Source organism: Chaetodon auriga, chromosome 23 (genome assembly GCF_051107435.1).
Source record: "Chaetodon auriga isolate fChaAug3 chromosome 23, fChaAug3.hap1, whole genome shotgun sequence".
Lineage (NCBI taxonomy): Eukaryota > Metazoa > Chordata > Actinopteri > Chaetodontiformes > Chaetodontidae > Chaetodon > Chaetodon auriga.
In genome coordinates this window covers 18546748-18565547 of record NC_135096.1, presented here as the reverse complement: position 1 = coordinate 18565547, position 18800 = coordinate 18546748, and the positions used below count along the sequence as shown (strand labels likewise).

Here is an 18800-nt window from a genome sequence, read left to right as displayed (position 1 = left end):
GCCGATGCAACAGTAAAGATTGACAGTATTGATTGGCAGGTGGAGGAAGTCCCGGTAACAGCAGCCTGACTGACGTCCGTCATCTCAAACTGGTCACTCAGTCAGTCACACTCGCAGCTGGACTCGGGGTGGAGGACAGTCTGTGTAGGTGCAGTGTCGCTGACCGTCCAGCAGGTGGAGCCTCAGTCAGCTTGTTGTCACGGCTTTCATTTTGTTTCCTGTCTCTCAGGATCAGAGAGTTTCCAAAAATTGCACCAGAGTCTGAACCTGAGGCTCAGGTGGTGCGTCTGTGTTGATTCTGGTGTCAGCAGGGAGGCTCTCACTAAACGCTCATCGAGCCTCCCAAACACCCCAAGACAAGGAAAGCTGCTCTGTGCTGCGCTGGAGGGTCTCTGTAAAGTCTTCAGACCGTCTTCAGTCGCGGTTCAGCGTCACTCTGTGTGTTTTCACCTCAGTGATGGACAGAGGAGGTGATTTTATCATCATCTGACAACACGAAACACGTCTGCTTTCACTGTTTTCTGCCGCTTTAAAGGAAAGTTGTTGCTTTGCTATAATTACCCATAATCCTTTGCAGCCCAGACTGAGCTCCATTGGTCTGGTCCTTTCCTCGTGTCGTAGTTGATGTGGATCTTTTCTGTGGTGTCTCAGGTGGTTTTGCTGGGGATGGACATCCTGTCGGCTCTGGTCAGCAGACTGCAGGACAGGTTCAGGACGCAGGTGGGAACAGGTGAGCTGCTCCTCATGAGTACAGGCTTTGAGGGTTTGAATGATCAGAAGGGGAATAAGCTGCACACGGAAAATGAAATAGAAATAAAATTGACATTGTTTGTCCTTGACTTCAGCTAAAATGAAAATGCTCGTATTTGAGTTGCAGTTAATCATGAATATCTTTACTGAAGTTATTTTCCTCTGACGTCGTGTTTGTCATTCGCTGGTCGCTTTGAGTGTGACGCCGTGATGCTTTCCTGGTTCCAAATGTCTCCGTCACTTTGGTCCTCTGTGTCCCCTCAGTCCTGCCCAGCCTCATCGATCGGTTGGGAGACGCCAAGGACCAAGTCCGAGACCAGGACCAAGCGCTTCTCCTGAAGATCATGGACCAGGCGGCGAACCCTCAGGTGCTTTCTCGCGTGCGACGCTTTGCTCCTTTAAGTCTGACGCCTTGACGGATGTTTCATGCTCATCCACGCGGTCTGTGATGTCTTTCAGTACGTGTGGGAGCGAATGATGGGAGGCTTCAAGCATAAGAACAACAGGACCAGAGAAGGACTCTGTCTCTGTCTCGTCTCCACCCTGAATGTGTGAGTGACGCTGCGACGTCTCGTCCAGGTGATGCTGAATAAAACGTCATTTTGTCTGGAAGCTTCATGTTCTGTGTTTTGTGTTTTCAGGTTTGGGTCTCAGAGTCTGACGCTCAGTAAAATCGTCCCTCACATCTGTAACCTCCTCGGAGACCCCACAAGTCAGGTACAACCCAGCGCCTCCCGCCTGGACAGAGGTTTGTGGACGGGTTGACAGCAGTGTTATTGGTCTGTGACTGCCCCCTGCTGGACGGACACGTGTAGCACAGCTCAGACCACCAAGCAGGAGCTCTTTCCCTCTTGTTTCCCCGTTTGTTTTGTGAGTCTTTACGTCCTGCTAGACGAGACCTTTAGCTGTCGTCTCCTGATTGGCTGCAGAGGTCTGTCATCGCCGGAATCACACTTCCTGCTGAGGACAGGAAGCCGTGCCCACGACCTTCCCTTCCTGGAGCCAAACGCTCGTCCTGTAGTGGACGAGAGTCCATCTCACTTTCAGTTTGATCTTTATTTTGCTCGACGAGAGAAACGACGGCGGGAGCGCAGACGTTAGCGAGCTGCAGGCGTGTGAAGTCCACGTCCTCCCAGGATGAGACAGAAGTGTTGACATGAACATCCACACAGATATGAGTGAAGTGGTGAATGAGGCAGCGAGCAACAGTTTTCTGCTGTCGTAGTGACGAGTTGATTTGTAGAAACAGGAAGTGTCGCGTTGTCGTGGCTGAGTGAGCGTCAGGTGTGTTCAGGGCCTGATGCACGACCTGAATCTGTGTCCACCTGCAGGTGCGAGATGGAGCCATGAACTGCCTCATCGAGATCTACCGCCACGTCGGGGAACGAGTGCGGATGGACCTGGGAAAGAAGGGCCTGCCTCAGTCACGGTGCGTTCGAGTCCTCCAGCTGCAGATTGTTGTCATCATTCCTTAACGTTTGTGTTTGGTTGAGATGGTTTCCCCTGTGACGCTGTTTTCAGTGGTCGAAACAGAGAGGAACACCTGGCGCAGACGCCTCGTACCGATTGATCGATCATTGATCGCCAGCGTGTGTTTTTTTATGCTGAACTTCACTCACTCGGCTCGAACACGATCTCGGCTCAGCACGTCTCAGTGCGACGCCGAAGCTGCTCCTTCTGGTTCACTTACAGCTGAAAAGAAAATGGCGGCTGAAGAGACGCCCTCAGACCGCCGGCGTTCTGGGCGTCTCGTGATCGCCGGTGTTTGCTCTCGTGTCGTCCCCCAGCGGCGCCGCGGCCGTCGCCTCTGCGTGTATTTTTGGATGCAGAGATGAGGGCGATGGATGTTCCTCTGGCCTGTTTCACTGCTCCCCCGGGAGCCTGAAGGGAGCCAGTTTTCTGTGTTTCAGCCTGAAGGCAGCAGGGCTGACTGCGCCCCCCCGCCCCCCCCAGTCTGATGGTCTGTCCCCTCTCTGTCCAGGTTGAACGTCATCTTCAGTAAATTTGATGAAGTCCAGAGGTCAGGCAGCATGGTCCTCTCACCTGTGTCAGGTAAGCTCTGTTCTCTTTGTTCTGGGGGGGGCCGGGGGGGGGCTGTGAGCTTGGCTGTGTGTGTGGCATCAGTGCTGTTTTCAGGTTGTCATGGCAGCATGGATTTGTTTTCATGTGGTGTTGTCGTTAGCGGCCTGCAGACACCAGCATGTGACGGCCGTGACACCGTCCACGACCGCACCGCCTTTATCTGTCCTGACTGAGAGGAGGGCGATGTCGGTCCGCCGTTAATGGTCATTTATTGATCGTCTGTGGTGCTGATTTGACCTAAAAGAGTCTTTTTAAATTATGGGCATGATGTTCAAAGCAGCAGCGTGTCATCAGGAAGCTGGTAAGTGTTAGTTCTTCATCCTCTCGTGTCGGACTGAGGGCAGACCGGGCTAGCTGTTAGCATGCTAACTTCAGTCGACCTTCTTCACAGTCTGTTGATCACTTCAGTTCAACGAGATGGATCGCTGTCCGAGTTGTACAGAGTCCACTCAAACCTGACGACAGCCAGGTTTTATCGACCCAGCGAGCGACAGCGGAGACGTCGGCCAGAAGAACCAGATCCAGAACTTAAGCTCAGCACCTCGCCTGTCAGCTGACACGTCAGAGCACAGACGAAGTGTTTGTGCGTCTGCGGTGGTTTATTATGGCTGGAGGGTGAGAACAGTAAGACACTGACTGTGTGGACCTGTGTGACAGATGAAACATGGAGGAAACGCTGCTAAATTCTGTTAAAAAGGACGTGTTAAAACAGCGTTTGTCGTGGCTCTTGGCTCGTTTGTTTATGCCTTTCGGTCCTCTTTGTTTGAGGCCAGAAATCTGAAATCTTGTCAAAGATCGTGACGTTTGAAACACGACCTGGCCGAACGTCTTTGTCCACCAGTCACAGTGCGTGTTTGAGCTGGGAGGTCCTCGTCGGGTGTGTCCGCCGCCTTTCAGTCCCAGTGCAACCTGAGCCGGGTTCTTTGTGCTCCCGGAGGCGAGGAGCTTTCAGCCGCTGGCTGCAGGACGGTGACCCTGCAGAAGTGGGACAGGAAGGCGGAAGAGTGGACAGCAGTGCGTGTCCTCTCTGGTCCTCAGCAGCAAAACAGGTCTCTGTGCAGCGTGGCTCTGCAGACAGCAGGTCAAGCTCACGTTATTACCTGACAAGTCGAGCAGCCTGCAGCTCACCGCAGCTTCTCCTTCCTGTTCCGTCACTTCACACTGATCTGTGGTCAGAAGATGACCGTTGTCTTGTTTTGAAGATGTGTTTAATGAATGATAGCAGTCAATGCTAAGCTTGCTAACACGCTGCATTTCCTGTGACTGCTTCATAATAAAAGCCAACATGTGTTTCGCTAGTGAAATGCTTTTAATGTGAAGCTGCAGCAGCAGGAAATGTAAAGTTTGCATTAGCAGTAACTTAATGCAGTTTTTCCCTGAAGTGCCACAACAGACAAGTTCATAATACTGCAAATACATGAATATTACAGTATTTTCAGTCACCATTCAGCGACAGAGTCACTTTTATTAAAAATGTTCTTTTTCACAATTAAAGCATTGAAGTAGTTCACAGGTTAAAAGCTGTCAATGTGAAGCCGCTGCAGGAAGTGCTCATGTAGCATTAATAGTAGCTTAAAATCAGTGGACCTCGGACGTTACAGCTCCAGGTCACTGCACAGGAGTGCGTGAAAGTCACATGGCCTGATTGTTGATGGGGATTGGTCGAGGATACCTGCCTGAGTGTCGATGAAGAAAGCTGACCGACTGTTTGACATCAGCTTCGGTTCACCAGCGCTCACTTCAAAGAAATATGGACCAACAGAGGAGAGCGTAAGAAGGTGAAACTACAGTAAGACACAGAGAGACACTAAGACAGGAAGACAAAGAGACAGACGGCAAAACGTGGACAACCGAGACAAGGAAAGAGGCAGCCAGAGAAAGGCAGGAACAAACAGACTGAGCCTCCTCACTCGGCAGCCCAGGGCTCTTATTTTGTAGGAGTGGTGTCAGCTGTCGTCCACACAGTCACAAGACCAGGTTGGAGGGGGAGGGACGAGGCAGGCAGCAGCACTTCAGCTCCGGGTCGGTGTCAGGACGCCGCTGTCTCTCCTCCAGGAGGTCCACAGGGAGGGTACCGACTCGCAAAGCCGGGCCGGGTCTCTGCAGGTAAACGTCTCCAACGAGCAGCACTTCCTTTTTCACCTGGAACTCTCTGAAAACCTGCAGGGACCATGGAGACCTGTCTGTCTGTCTGTCTGTCTGTCTGTCTGTCTGCCTGTCTGTGTGTCTGTCTGTCTGTCTGTGTGTCTGCCTGTGTGTCTGTCTGTCTGTCTGTGTGTCTGTCTGTCTGTCTGTGTGTCTGCCTGTGTGTCTGTCTGTCTGTCTGTGTGTCTGCCTGTGTGTCTTTCTGTCTGTCTGTCTGCCTGTCTGTGTGTCTGTCTGTCTGTCTGTCTGTCTGTCTGTGTGTCTGTCTGTCTGTCTGTGTGTCTGCCTGTGTGTCTGTCTGTCTGTCTGTCTGCCTGTCTGTGTGTCTGTCTGTCTGTCTGTCTGTGTGTCTGTGTGTCTGCCTGTCTGTCTGTCTGCCTGTCTGTCTGTCTGTCTGTCTGTCTGTGTGTCTGTGTGTCTGTCTGTCTGTCTGTCTGCCTGTCTGTGTGTCTGTCTGTCTGTGTGTCTGTCTGTCTGTCTCTCTGTCTGTCTGTCTGTGTGTCTGTCTGAAGCCTCCATAATTGCACTGGGATCATAATTGCGAGCTGAAAGCCACCAGTGACTGAAGCTCAGTGATGTGAATAACCCTGCTGTTCTGCTCTGCTCTGTTCTGTTCTGCTCTGTTCTGTTCTGTTCTGTTCTGTTCTGTTCTGTTCTGTTCTGTTCTGCTCTGTTCTGTTCTGTTCTGTTCTGTTCTGTTCTGTTCTGTTCTGTTCTGTTCTGCTCTGCTCTGCTCTGCTCTGTTCTGTTCTGTTCTGTTCTGTTCTGCTCTGTTCTGTTCTGCTCTGTCGCTGCTGAAATAACTTGTTCTTGGGGAAATGTTTGTTATGTTTGAGGAACACAGTTTGAGGAACATCATTTGGAGACTTCATGTTTTCAGTGACGGTCCGTCGGTCAGTCTCATTTTCAGCTGATTCACTTTGTTAGAGGACGTTTAAAGTCTCTGAAATCACAGTTGGCTGAGAGCTGGTGCAACAAGTGTTTTTAGCTGATGTTTACGAGAAAATATGATCCTTAAAATTCTTTCAAAAGAAAAGACTGAAGAGGTTTTTTCACTGCTGCTGTGCAGGAGGACTCGTGTGTCAGAGACGTCTCTCGGGTTCAGTCCACTGAACCTCGAACACAGGACTCATTGATTTAAAGGGCATTCCTGGGGCAGCGGGACGCCGTGAGGCTGATTCAGGGGGAATGTGCTCTTGTCACAGCCATCCAGATGACATGAGGTCACATGACGTGTGCCGTCGGTGGCTTTGGATCCGGCTCTGCGGGGTTTCATAAACAGGGACCCGGCCGTGCGTCATCCAGCCTCAGGAGGTCCTGCGGGGAGGCGCTGAGAGACGAGGCCAGGTACCCGCTGCCAGCAGGACTTGGGTTGCACGGTCGGAAACCTCGTGAATAATGAAGACGGCGCGGGGACAGAGAGACAGGGCAACATGCTCAGAGGACTCAGCAGCACGACAGGAAAGCTGCTCTCCAAACAGGAAGAGGGTCAGTCCAACAGGAAGAGGGGCAGTCCAACAGGAAGAGGGGCAGTCCAACAGGAACACGGACTGACTGACCCCGAAACAGTCAACAAAAACAAGACACGTTTCAACGCCAACCGACTGAAACTCTGGACGAACTCTGCTCTCCCACGCTCCCTCGCCGCTCCCTCCCTTCAGTGACGCAGCACTTTGCGCCCCTGAACGCATCACCTCTCCACCGTCATTTTGTGAATTTGCACCGCGGGGATCAGCTGTCAGACTCCATCAGACTCCGAGCTCCCAAAGACTTTGAGAGGCTGCCAGGAGGGAAACTTGTGACCCGGCGTCCAGAGGAGGGCTGCAATTAGTCACAATTAGATTCTGTGGCGTTCATCTGTGGTGGCGTTCATCAGTGGTGGCGTAAATCTGTGGTGGCGTTCATCTGTGGTGGCGTAAATCTGTGGTGGCGTTCATCTGTGGTGGCGTTCATCTGTGGTGGCGTAAATCTCGCCTCGGCTGCTTTTAGTTTGGAAACTCTTGAATTCAGGTGTTTGCTTCCTGTTGTCTTTGAGATTTCTGCTCCGCCAGTTTCCGGATGGATCGACGGGCTGTTTCAGCTCAGAGCGTGCTGTGAAATGGCTGCACCTGCGAGGGTAAGCACTGAAGCAGTGGTGTAACAGCGCCATCCGGTGGAGGGAGACGTTGATGTCCAGCCGACTGAGAGCATGAAATGTGAGTCTTTGTGGTGTTCAGCCTGGAGCGTGCGGCTGATGATCGCTGCTGGAGGCCCTGAAGGTGCATTTAAAGGCCTCAAACACGCTCCAGACAGTCAGTGTTCTGTCTTCGCCTGCTTCCACACCTCCAGCTGCTCCAGCTGTGGCCAATCAGAGGTGAGAATGGTGACATGGTCTCCCTGTCCCAGAGTCAGACTGCGAGCTGTCAGATGCCGAAGATGGCGGTGACGTTTAATTGGTTCTCTGATCATCGGAGGGCTCGTTGAAGGTGAAACAGGAGCTGCTGCTCCTCTGAAGCTCCACCTGTTCTTTCTTTCTCCGGTGGAGCAGCGGCGACCTCGCCGTGACAGAAACACTCCAGCCGCTGCAGGCTGACGGAGGAGCTCGGGTGGAGGCTCGGCGTCAGCGCTGTCAGAGGAGCCGCCTCCTCCTGAGAGGTGTCTCCATCCACCCTCCCCCCTCCTGAGTCATGATGACTGGAGCTGTCACTCATCCCTGACTCCACCCTCCAGCTCCGCCTCCAGAACCAGTGCTGGGTTTGTCCCCTGACCGACCTCTCCCTTCTCCTCCCTGCTCCTCCCTTCTCCTCCCATTGGTCCGCTTTGGCAGCCTCACCCCTCCCTCCTCCCCCGTCCCTCCGTCTCCTCTCTGTGTCCCCTCCCTTCCTCTTCCTCCATCCTGGTCTCGACGCTGTGTGTTTCCTGAAGTGAAGTAGAGGACGAAGAAGACGGAGAGGAAGATCGTGTTGAAGCACATGCTCCCTGACGGGGGAGGGTGGGGGCTAGCGGTCGGACTCCCTTCCTTCCTCCCCTCTTCTCTCTCCTCAGCAGGGGGAAAGACGTGAGGAGGGCCGGAGGACCGCCTGTCCGTCTGTCTGTCTGTCTGTCTGCGTGTCTGCCGGCATGCTGAGGAAACTGGTCTGCAGGCGGATCTGCTCCTGTAAGCTGCTGCTCGTCCTCTGGATGCAGGGGAGCTGTGATGAATGCAGGAGGAGGAGGAGGAGGAGGAGGAGGAGGAGCAGCAGGGATGCCTGCTGTGACGGTGGCGTCTCCAATGTAAACACAGCAGGATGATTTGTTGGCCTGCTGGCGGCTGACTTGCGGTGCAGCCTGGTGGTCTTTCTGTGGGCTCAGTCAGGTCTGGACCGAGTCCGGCTGCTGCGCGGAAACCGAGGATTAGCTTTCTGTCATGTTTGTTTTCGTGATGAAGAGCGAACCGTCCCGCTGATCTGTGGATACCTGATGAAGAGCGAAGCTGTCCAGGTTCCATCTTATCTGAGTGGCTGATTTGTGGCCTGTTCAGGCTCCTGTAGTTCTGTTTGTCTTGTAAATGGTGTTTGTGACGCATGTTGAAGTCTGTGACTTGCTGAAGGGCAGCAGACGTCAGCGTTGAAGGCAGGACGTGGACGAGATGAGCAGACTGTTTAAAACGTCCAAAAAATGGACGGACATCCTCAGCAGAGTGTGAAGAAGCAGCAGGTCTGACGGAGACGTGGACGTTTTGTGTTGCGCAGGTCGCTGCTGAGGTTAGCATGCTAACCAGCTAGCTGATGAGAACCTCGTGTTTCTGTGGTAAATGGTGCCACAGCCGGTTAGCTTAGCTTAGCATAAACAGTGGAAACAGGAGGAGCCTGATTGTGTTCTGTCTCCATGTGCGGGCTATTTGTTGGCTGGGACCAGTGTACTTCCTGAAGTCACCGTGTTCTCCAGAACATCCAAGTATTCCTCGCAGACACAGACACACTCAGACTTCTGTTGATGTGTAAAAGGTCAGGTGTGTTTCCCTGCACACACACACACACACACACACACGCAGAGTCACCTTGATATTGAGAGTTGTTGCATCGTGTTTTAGTTGTGCGAGGTGGAAAAACTGCAGCCTGATGACAACATGACTGATGTGTTGGCTGAGTGCTGTGTGTGTGTGTGTGTGTGTGTGTGTGTGTGTGTGTGTGTGTGTGTGTGTGTGTGTGTGTGTGTGTGAAGTCTGAATAATGAAAGAGGATTGATTGCTGGCCGTGCAGATTCCTGCGCTCGGGGACTCACGTGGCGCTCGGTTGTCCACCACAGAAGAAGAAGGTTTCCACAGGCCTCGGCCTCTCGTGGTTAAAGTTCAGTCCACACGAGGTCGTGTTCAACACGTCTGTCAGGAAAAATGCTGACCAATCAGCTGCTGGTTGGATTGTCCTGCGCTCACGCTGACCTTCTTACTGGGAACACTGGGCTAATTGTTGGGTTCCTGTCGGAGCATTGTGTCTCTGAGCCTCCTCGCCGTCGTTAGCTTGTTGTGTTGGTGATGCAGGAATGTGAGCGATGTCCTCTCAGCGAGGAGTCAGAATGCAGAAATGTCAGAGTCGGCCGCCTCAGCGGTGACATCATGTGACCTCAACCGTCTGTCTCTCTTTGCCGCTCTTCCTCCTCCAGACAAAAACTTTGAGGACGATGACTCGGTGGACGGCGGCCGCTCCTCGTCCTCGTCCAAAGGAGCTTCGCTGTCTGGGAGGAAGGCGGTGAGCATGGGTTCATTTCGACGTCCCGCCTCCGCCTCCAGCACTAAGTCAGGTCAGAGCCGACGCCACGCCCACATGTCGCCGCACGCACACACGTCTTTCATCACTTCACAGCAGCTTAGACTGAACGGCTGAGTGTTGGAGTGAACGGATGAATGTGATGAGCAGAGACAGTCATGAAACACAGGACGAGTTTGTCCACAGAGGACTCAGACTGATGCAGTGCTTGTCTGCAGGGAGGGACGGGTGCGGTGCTGGAGCTGTGGACGAGGAGGACTTCATCCAGGCCTTCGAGGACGTCCCCACGGTCCAGGTTTGGAGCCTGGTCTTTAATCAGTGAAATGTTTGGATTGTTTTGAATTTTGTTCATGTTCATGCTCGTGTTGTTCTCCACCCTTTCTCCTCATCCTCACTCCTCTCCTGCCCTCCACCAGATCTACTCCAACAGGGAGGTGGAGGAGGCCATGACGAAGATTCGAGACGTGCTGTCGGACGATAAGAGGGACTGGGAGCTCAGAGTGGCAGCTGTAAGACGTCCTGTCCTCTGTCGTCTCGCTCCGGCCAGGTGAAACCGCCTCCGCTGATCGCTCTTCCTCCTCTTTTCCTCTTCCTCCAGCTGAAGAAGGTGCGCTCGCTGCTCCTGGCCGGGGCGGCCGAGTTCGACGGCTTCCCGCAGCAGCTGCGGCTCATGGAGGCGGCGTTCAAGCTGTCCGCCAAAGACCTGCGCTCTCAGGTGGTGAGGGAGGCCTGCATCACGCTGGGGTAAGACCGCCGCTCCAGTCCGTCTCGGCGGGCTCGCCGCTCCGACCGCTCACGCTCCGCTCACGCTCCGCTCTCCTGTCCTCCCGCAGACACCTGTCGTCCACGCTCGGCAGCCGCTTCGACCACGCGGCGGAGGCCACCATGCCGATCCTCCTCAACCTGGTCCCCAACACCGCCAAAGTGATGGCCACCTCCGGCGTGGCCGCCATCCGCCTCATCCTCAGAGTAGGTGGCAGAAACAAAGCGCGCAGTGTTTGAGAAGCAGACTGGTGTTCTGACTGCAGCTTGTTGTGTTTTGCAGCACACACACTTCCCTCGACTCATCCCCATCATCACCAGCAACTGCTCCTCCAAGTCTGTGGCCGTGAGGAGGTGAACGACTCCTCCGCCTCCGCTCTGTCCTCACTCACTGACTGTTTCAGCTTTATTTTATTCAGTTATTTGTTAAATTGATTCAGTTTGATGTTCAATCAAACTGGAAAATGTTTTCTCGTTTTCTTCTTCTCTTGTTCAGGCGCTGCTTTGAGTTCTTGGAGCTGCTCCTGCAGGAGTGGCAGACGAGCTCTCTGGAGAGGTGAGCAAACAGGTGTTCAGGTGTTCATTCAGACGTTCCCGCTCGCAGACAGCAGACGGTCGTTCGCAGTCGTAGGTCTTTGAACGCCAAGCGTACGGTGAAAATGGCGGCCGAGGCGTAAAGAACTCCACGCCGCCTTCATGTGACACCGGCCGGGTCGAGGTCCGTGTCGGCGGTTTCCATGGCGACGCCAGGGGGAACTCTAAAAGCCTCATTGTGTTTCCGCCCGGCTGCTTCCCGCCGCCGCCAGGGAGCAACCCGAGCCGACCCCCCCGCACCAGGGGAGCGCTCCGGTTCTCATCGATCAGCCAATCGGTGCTCGCGAGACGCCGACTCTGATCGAGAACGTCCCCCGAGAACAAATCAGGGTCAGTTTTATCAGAAACAAGCAGCTTTGGCATCGTCAGCCAGAAACTGCAAAGACGGAAGACGAGAAGAAGTCAAAGTGTTGATCTGGTATCGATGCTGAAGCTCCAGACAGCAGAGCTCAGGGCACTTCAGCACCGTAATGCTAACGCTAACGCTAACGCTCACGCTCACGCTCACGTCACACAGCACTTGGTCCATGAAGTCTGCCTTTAATCACCTCTCACTGTTCGGCTGATGTGAGGCGTCCATGTTTGTTTCCCTCTCAGGCTCCTCCTCCTTTTTTCCAGTCTTTCATGTTCATAGAAGCCGTCTGACAGGAGCGTGTTGGACAGGGATCGCATCATTTCTCTGAGCTCTGTTGTGACTCGCCGCCTGTCTCGTCATACACGCCTCTGTTCGTCACACGTCTTCCTCCCTCTCCCCCCCCGCAGACATGGAGCAGTTCTGATGGAGACGATAAAGAAAGGGATCCACGACGCAGACGCCGAGGCTCGCTCTGTGGCCAGGAAGTAAGTCACGCCTGATCCAGGACGCCATCAGTATCCCCTGATGTCACAGTTTATCCTAGCTGCTGAGATTTAACAGCAAACGTCCTGACGGCTGGTTTTTGGTCCTCCGGCTTGCCGTTGCAGGTGTTACTGGAGCTTCCATGGGCACTTCCGTCGGGAGGCGGAGCAGCTGTTCCAGGGCCTGGAGTCGTCCTATCAGAAGGCGCTGCAGGCTCACCTGAGGAGCGGAGACAGCCTGATGTCGCTGCCGGCCTCGGATCGCTCCTCCTCGTCCTCTCAGGAGAGCCTCAAGTGAGAAACGGAGATTTGGCACCACCTGCTGTTCTTCTCCATGAACAAAACAAGCGTTCGTTTGCTTTTTCTTCTGGTGTTTTTCCTGAAATGTGGTTAAAATTCGTGAAACGTATGGAGGGAAACGCAGCGAATGTTGAGATGATGAGTGTCGGACGAGTGTTTGGTTCAGTGGAGGCTCAGAACAAACTGCTCATTTGACTTTTCTTTGTGCTGAAGGTAGCAGAGAAGAGTAGCTGATGAGTTGTTTTCTTCTGTTTCTTCGTCCAAAATGTTTTACGTATCTTCTTCTTCTGTTGTTTCGTCTCCTCAGTCGCCCGCTGCCTGTGAAGAACACGTTTGGAAGCAGCGCGAGCAGACGTAAGCAGACGTTCTCTGTTCTTTGCTTCGTTTGTGTCCTGGCCTGAACGCCGTGAGGACGTTAGTGGTCATGTGGTCAGACGACGGCGTGCCTCACACTCTGTTTGACCTCCTCTAGCCAAAGCCGCCCACGCCAGGACGCCGGCAGCCGCCTCCTCTCCGGGCTCCCTGCAGCGCTCCCGCAGCGACGTGGACGTCAACGCGGCCGCCACCGCCACCGCCCGCAGCAGGATGCCCGCCGTGCCCTCTGCGGCAGCGGCGGCGGCTTCGCCCTTCAGCTCGGCCTCGGCCCTTCCTCCCGGATCGTACGCATCACTGGGTAAGAAAGACGTCAACATGGACGTGCCGCCGTCAGTTTGAACCACGATACATGAATTGACCTAACCCTAGCTGAAGGAGCACGAAAGAAGCTTCCACTTCCTGTTCTGTCTGCTCAGAGCTGAGACGCTGGGGACTGACTTCCTGTCCTCACGTTGAAGCTCTGGACAGACAGCAGAGCGCTTCTCTCTCCACACTCATTTTTCTGGCGTTCCCTCAGCGTCGCTCTGATCACATGACTCGCTCTCAGTCTCAGTCAGATTTGCTGTGTCCCACCTGTCCCCCCACCCGCTGTCCTCTTTGTCAAACATATCTGAAGCTTAACCTGTTGACCCCTGACCCTTGTTGTGTCTCTCCTGGGCTCGCCCGCCGTCAGACGGCTCGTGGTGTGTTAATGCGGACGGTAAGCTGTGTGTGCATCTCCACGTGTGGACAGGCGTGTGTGTCCCCCATCCCCCCCGTCGTGGTGGTGATGTCTGCATGGACTGTCTACGCATGAAACGTCTCTGATGTGTCCGAATGGAGCTGCTGCTGTGTTTCAGTCTCATTTTAACCCCGTCGGTCAGCTTTAGTATGCGGGCGTCTCCCAGGTGTGTCAGTGACCAATCAGGAATCAGACCCACGTGTGACATCAGCGACGAGCCTCCACCCTTTCTCATACGGTTATTCAGTTATCATCAAGTCTTCTGTGTTGGTTTGGCTGATGGTTGCAGAGCCAGATATTTCCCAGCACACTTGAACCCACCGTCTTTGCTCTCAGAGTTCACTCTGATTGGCTGAAGGCTGCTGCAGCGTTCCACAGGGATTGAACACGCTGTGAATCAGGTGTTGGAGGCTGCTTCACGTGGCGGAGCTGATTTTCTGTCCTCTGTGTGGTTCTCGGTGTGTCTCTGTCCACCTGCACGTTGACATCCATCCAGTCCATCCGTCCGTCCGCCCGTCTGTTTATTTAATGGTGAATCCTCTCAGTAGAATCGTCCGTTTGCTCCCATCGTTCACTGAAACATCAAATCTCGTGTCGGCCTGACTGAGGAGCTGTGACCTGTCGTTGTCGTCGTTGTCGTCGTCGTCGTCGTTGTCGTTGTTGTCGTTGTTGTCGTTGTTGTCGTCGTTGTTGTTGTTGTCATCGTCGTTGTTGTTGTCGTTGTTGTCGTTGTTGTTGTCGTTGTTGTTGTCGTCGTTGTTGTCGTCGTTGTTGTCGTCGTTGCTGTCGTTGTCGTTGTTGTTGTCGTTGTTGTTGTTGTCGTTGTTGTTGTTGTTGTCGTTGTCGTTGTCGTCGTTGTCGTTGTTGTTGTTGTTGTTGTTGTCGTTGTTGTTGTTGTTGTTGTTGTTGTTGTTGTTGTTGTTGTTGTTGTTGGTTTTAGCTGAGTCTTCAGGGCCGTGCTCGACGTGTTTGTTAAGTCTTCCTCTTCCTGTGTGGACACAGCTCCAGTCCAAACTGATATGTTTTTGAGTCATGTGACTTCACAGAGGTCGTCTTCTTGTCTCATGTTGATGAAGATGAGTCTCAGGATGAAGGACTTGTGTCTCTGTGTCTCACTGTTTCATCTCTTCTGTGTCTCTGCATGTCGACTTGACTCTTCTGTGATTTAGCTTTGCTGTCTGTGAACGTGTCCATTACTCCTCATCTCTGTCCCTCGCTCTCGTCCTCTCTGCGTCTCAGGTCGAGTCCGGACCAGGAGGACGAGTTCAGGAAGCGGCCCGTCTGTGACGGACAGCCGGGGGAGAAGCCGAGGGAAGGTCGTCTCGCAGTCTCAGCGTGAGGAGCTTCTGATTTTATCCTCGTGTTTAAACTCTGCGTGTGAAGTAAAACGCGGAGCTGTCACACGTCACGTGACCTGTCACGTGACCTGTCACACGACCTGTCACATGACCTGTTACATGACATTCACTGTCTGATGTTCACGTGAACGTCACCCTCACTGAAACGTTCTCATGTGTTCCAGCTGGCAGTCGGTCAGGTTCTCCCGGCAGACTGCTGAGCTCCACCTACGGCAGGATCCCGAGGCCGACCATGGGCGCCGCCGCCGCCACCGGCAGCAGTGCCTCCACCAGCCTGACCGACGCCGGCCGACCCAGAGGTCACCGCAGCCAGGGATGCAGTCGGGAGAGCAGCCCCACCAGGTCGGGCACAGGTAAGGAGGAGATGATCTGAATCCAAGACGAGGCTGCAACCGGACAGAAAGTACTCAGAGTACTCAAAGTACTCAGAGTACTCAAAGTACATCCTGATTTACAACAGAAACCTCAGACTGGAGCAGCTGGAGCTCTCGTTCCTACACCGACTTCGACCGTTTCAAACCAAAACACAACACGTTTCAGTCAGGACCAGTTTGGGTTCAGGGTCCAGTTCGACGACGTCCATCAGATCCAGTCTGTTTTAGAAAGCTTCTTTCTTTACATCCTGACTTTTAGAAACCCAGATAAACAGCTGATAGACAGAGAAGCTGGAGGTGAATCAGAGATCAGAACAGCTCAGAGCTGCTCGCACGTCCCTCCAGACGCAGTACTTCCTCATCCTTCTCCTTGTACTAATACTTCTCTCCTGCCTGACTAACCACCTGTGCAGAGCTTCAGGTGTGTCCGGCTGAATGTGCTACGAGCTAAACTCTCCCTGTGCTGCTGTCTGTCCGTCTGTCTGTCCGTCTGTCTGTCCGTCCGCCTGTTTCTGGCTGTCTCTCTGCCTGTCTCTGCCTGTCTCTGCCTGTCTCTCTGCCTGTCTCTCTGTCTGTCTCTGGCTGTCTCTCTGGCTGTCTCTCTGTCTGTCTCTCTGCCTGTCTCTGTCTGTCTCTCTGCCTGTCTCTGCCTGTCTCTCTGTCTGTCTCTCTGCCTGTCTCTCTGCCTGTCTCTCTGCCTGTCTCTGCCTGTCTCTCTGCCTGTCTCTGGCTGTCTCTCTGTCTGTCTCTCTGCCTGTCTCTCTGCCTGTCTCTGCCTGTCTCTCTGCCTGTCTCTCTGCCTGTCTCTCTGCCTGTCTCTGGCTGTCTCTCTGTCTGTCTCTCCGCCTGCCGCGCCCTCCAGCCCGCAGCCGAATCCCCCGGCCGAGCATGAGTCAGGGCTGCAGCCGTGAAACCAGTCGCGAGAGCAGCCGCGACACCAGCCCCGCCAGGGGTTTCTCCCCCCTGGGTGAGTATGGCACCTCCCTCCTTTGCATCACACAGCTTAGAGCGTCACATGGATGGTTAGTTGTGGTGAACTGAGGGTCCTGTGAAGGTCAGGACGTGGACAGGACGGCTGCGGACTCAGACGTCCTTGATCTCCTCCCCTCTTGGTCCGCACATGTCACTGCTCCTCCTGTTCTTCTTTGCATGCTCTGTGTTCAAACGTCTCCTGTCTCTTCTGTGTCCTCATCAAGTCCACGCAGAGACGTAAAGCCTGCAGCGACCTTTTCTGACTCACACCATCGTTCTTATGACAGACGTTGTTCATCAGTCAGTGTTTGTGTGATGTGTGACCTCCTGCTGTCCTCTAACTTTACGTCCTCCTCCAGCGACCCGTCGACACTCCCGCTCCACCAGCGCCTTGTCCTCCGCAGACTGCTACTCAGGTGACCGGCGAGGTTTTCGCAGGAAGCAGATCTCCTCAGTCAGCCAGACGAAAGGTCGTCTGACCGAGTGAACCTGCTGAGCGAGGCCCGTCCCTGCATGGCCGCTGTCCACCTCTGGACTCCGTCTCCAGTGGACAGAGTGGGAAACGAGCAGCAGCCAAAGACGCTGAGCCTCCGCGGCGGCGCTCCGTCAGCGGCTGCTCAGTGTTGGTGGTTTACTGCGCCTCCTTTAGCTCGAAGCTCCTGTTTGGAGTTCCTGCATTACTCCGTCAACACAACCACTTCCTGTATCTGTTTCAAAGTAAAAGCCCTGCAGTGTTTTGAGCGTTAGAAGAGGAAAAGTTAAACTCGTCCTCAGCCCAACACGAGTAGTTTCCCACTTTGGCTCACATGAAGCAGCTCACTGACCCGCCTGCTGTCGGGCGGACTGGGCGGTTAGAAAGTCACATTCAGGCTGTTTGAACTTTGATTTTGCAGCTTCATGACGACCATTTTGTGCACTGCGATGCTCTTGTGTTATTTTTGGTGTTTCGTGCTGATTCACTGCACCTTTTTGTCCTTCGGTTTGTGTTGAATCTCATTGGCTCTCTGCTCAGATCTGTTGCTTGCAGCTTTCTCTGCTCGCTGTTTTGGGTTGGCTCTGTTGTGTTTATGGATGCGATCAATCGGAAACGATGCTCAGTGAATGAAAATCCATCTCCCAGATCTGACCCTGCTCCGGTCCCAGAATCCACATAAACCAGGACCACGGCGCTCCTCACGCCTCCAGCTGATTTCCTTCTGTTATTATCTGTAACACACAGCAGACGTTTCAGTGTGAGCGTGAGGAGTGACTGTGCTCCTCACTCACCTCTCATTCACCTCCTCTTTTCCAGACCGACTGTCCCATCAGGCTCGAATCTCGGCCTCCGTCAACGCCATGAGAATCCTCAACACCGGCACCGACGTCGAGGCCGCTGTCGCCGACGCTCTGGTGAGAAAAAAAAAATGGAAAAATCTGCATGCAAAGAAATAAATCATAAATCTTCGTCCAGGACAAGTCTGGTGACGTTCTGTGTCTCCAGTCAATAAATCCCATAAAATGCACTAAACCTGCAGTGAGCGGCTGTTTCAGGAAGTGACCGAGTAGCAACCAATGAGCTTTGAGCTGCCAGGAGGTTTGGTCTTTTTATGGGATTTGTTGATTCGGTGAGAAATAAAGAGGAGGATTTGAAGATGTCGTCACAGTCCTGCAGTAACGTCCTCTGTGCTCTCTCTTCCTGGACGTTGTTTCAGCTCTTAGGAGACTCGAGGAGTAAGGTACAGAGAGTTGAGCCGCTGTGTCGCTGCATGCAGAGCATGAGCGTGAGCACGTCCTCGCAGAAGACGCTGGCTGCTGTCCAGCTGTTCTAACTTTAACTTTTGCTGCTGTCTGTCTCACCGTGACGCCTGCTAACGTCTGTCTGACGCTCAGGCCTCGTGTCCACACGCCCAGCTGACAGCACAGAGGTGAAACATCTGCCTGTCCTGCCTCTGCGATGAGCTCTGACCTGTGAGGCTCAGGAAAGTGACGGGCGATGAGTCCCGCCTCCTCTAACATGTGATGATTGACGACAGAAGCTTTCCTGTACGCTGCCTCCTCATTGGACGTTCAGAGACGAGCTGCGTGTGGACACGAGGCCTGGCGTCCACGTGTCGTAGGTCTGCCTCGGTCTGGTTCACAGGCTGTCCTGAGTTGTCTCATCATGTCCGACAGTCGGCGTGAAACGATCTCATCCGTGTCACGTGATCAGAGAGCTGCATGGCTGTGACTGTAGCTGCATGTTCGACCTCACGTCAAGCCGCCGCCGTCGCTGCTCGGTCCCGCCTGTAAACGCTGTCGTCTCCTCTCTCGCTCAGCGGAGGCCCGTGAGGCGGCGCTTCGAGTCCCCGGGAATGTACTCAGACGACGACGCCAACAGCGACGCCTCCAGCGCCTGCTCCGAGCGCTCCTACAGCTCGCGCAACGGCGGCATGGCGCCGCACTACCTGCGTCAGACGGAGGACGTGGCCGAGGTGCTGAACCACTGCGCCAGCGCCAACTGGTCCGAGAGGAAGGAGGGACTGCTGGGGCTGCAGAACCTGCTCAAGAGCCAGAGGATGCTCAGGTGAGTGCGAGGAGCCAATCAGAAGCTTTCAGAGTCAAATCCTTTCACTGTCGGTCCACGGCCGGTTTTCCCGGTCTGACGCTCGCTGTGCTGCTGTTTCCTCCGCCAGCCGCGTGGAGCTGAAGAGGCTCTGCGAGATCTTCACCAGGATGTTTGCAGACCCGCACAGCAAGGTGAGCGTCAGCTCTGCCGTCATTGGCCGAGCACAGATCAGCCTCAGCGGCTCCTCACAGGTCGGACTAACAGTGTGTTTTTTGTTGCATG

At 54.1% G+C, this 18800-nt stretch overlaps 1 protein-coding gene and 1 non-coding gene across 20 annotated transcripts in view; one reads left to right on the top strand and one right to left on the bottom strand.

The window, feature by feature from the left end:
* Nucleotides 1–18800, top strand: part of LOC143315806 (CLIP-associating protein 1-B-like) — a 30382-nt gene that overhangs the window by 1364 nt on the left and 10218 nt on the right. For 4 of the 19 annotated variants that reach the window (XM_076723260.1, XM_076723253.1, XM_076723255.1 and 1 more), the window contains exons 2-27: nt 652–730; nt 1015–1118; nt 1210–1301; nt 1392–1467; nt 2082–2179; nt 2732–2802; nt 9598–9735; nt 9920–9996; nt 10118–10210; nt 10300–10445; nt 10535–10670; nt 10747–10817; nt 10960–11019; nt 11820–11897; nt 12021–12188; nt 12502–12548; nt 12667–12867; nt 13243–13269; nt 14530–14625; nt 14813–15001; nt 15885–15989; nt 16354–16410; nt 17286–17383; nt 17686–17709; nt 18289–18536; nt 18646–18709. In XM_076723260.1, the coding sequence (XP_076579375.1) occupies nt 652–730; nt 1015–1118; nt 1210–1301; nt 1392–1467; nt 2082–2179; nt 2732–2802; nt 9598–9735; nt 9920–9996; nt 10118–10210; nt 10300–10445; nt 10535–10670; nt 10747–10817; nt 10960–11019; nt 11820–11897; nt 12021–12188; nt 12502–12548; nt 12667–12867; nt 13243–13269; nt 14530–14625; nt 14813–15001; nt 15885–15989; nt 16354–16410; nt 17286–17383; nt 17686–17709; nt 18289–18536; nt 18646–18709 (2643 nt within the window). Of the gene's footprint in view, nt 1–651; nt 731–1014; nt 1119–1209; nt 1302–1391; nt 1468–2081; nt 2180–2731; nt 2803–7120; nt 8114–9597; nt 9736–9919; nt 9997–10117; nt 10211–10299; nt 10446–10534; nt 10671–10746; nt 10818–10959; nt 11020–11819; nt 11898–12020; nt 12189–12501; nt 12549–12666; nt 12868–13242; nt 13270–14529; nt 14626–14812; nt 15002–15884; nt 15990–16353; nt 16411–17285; nt 17384–17685; nt 17710–18288; nt 18537–18645; nt 18710–18800 lie in introns of those variants that run through there. The other 15 variants (XM_076723261.1, XM_076723254.1, XM_076723248.1 and 12 more) reach the window with 9 other exon arrangements.
* Nucleotides 239–367, bottom strand: LOC143316393 (U4atac minor spliceosomal RNA). Its single transcript, XR_013076338.1, has one exon. It is a non-coding gene; the product is annotated as a U4atac minor spliceosomal RNA (small nuclear RNA).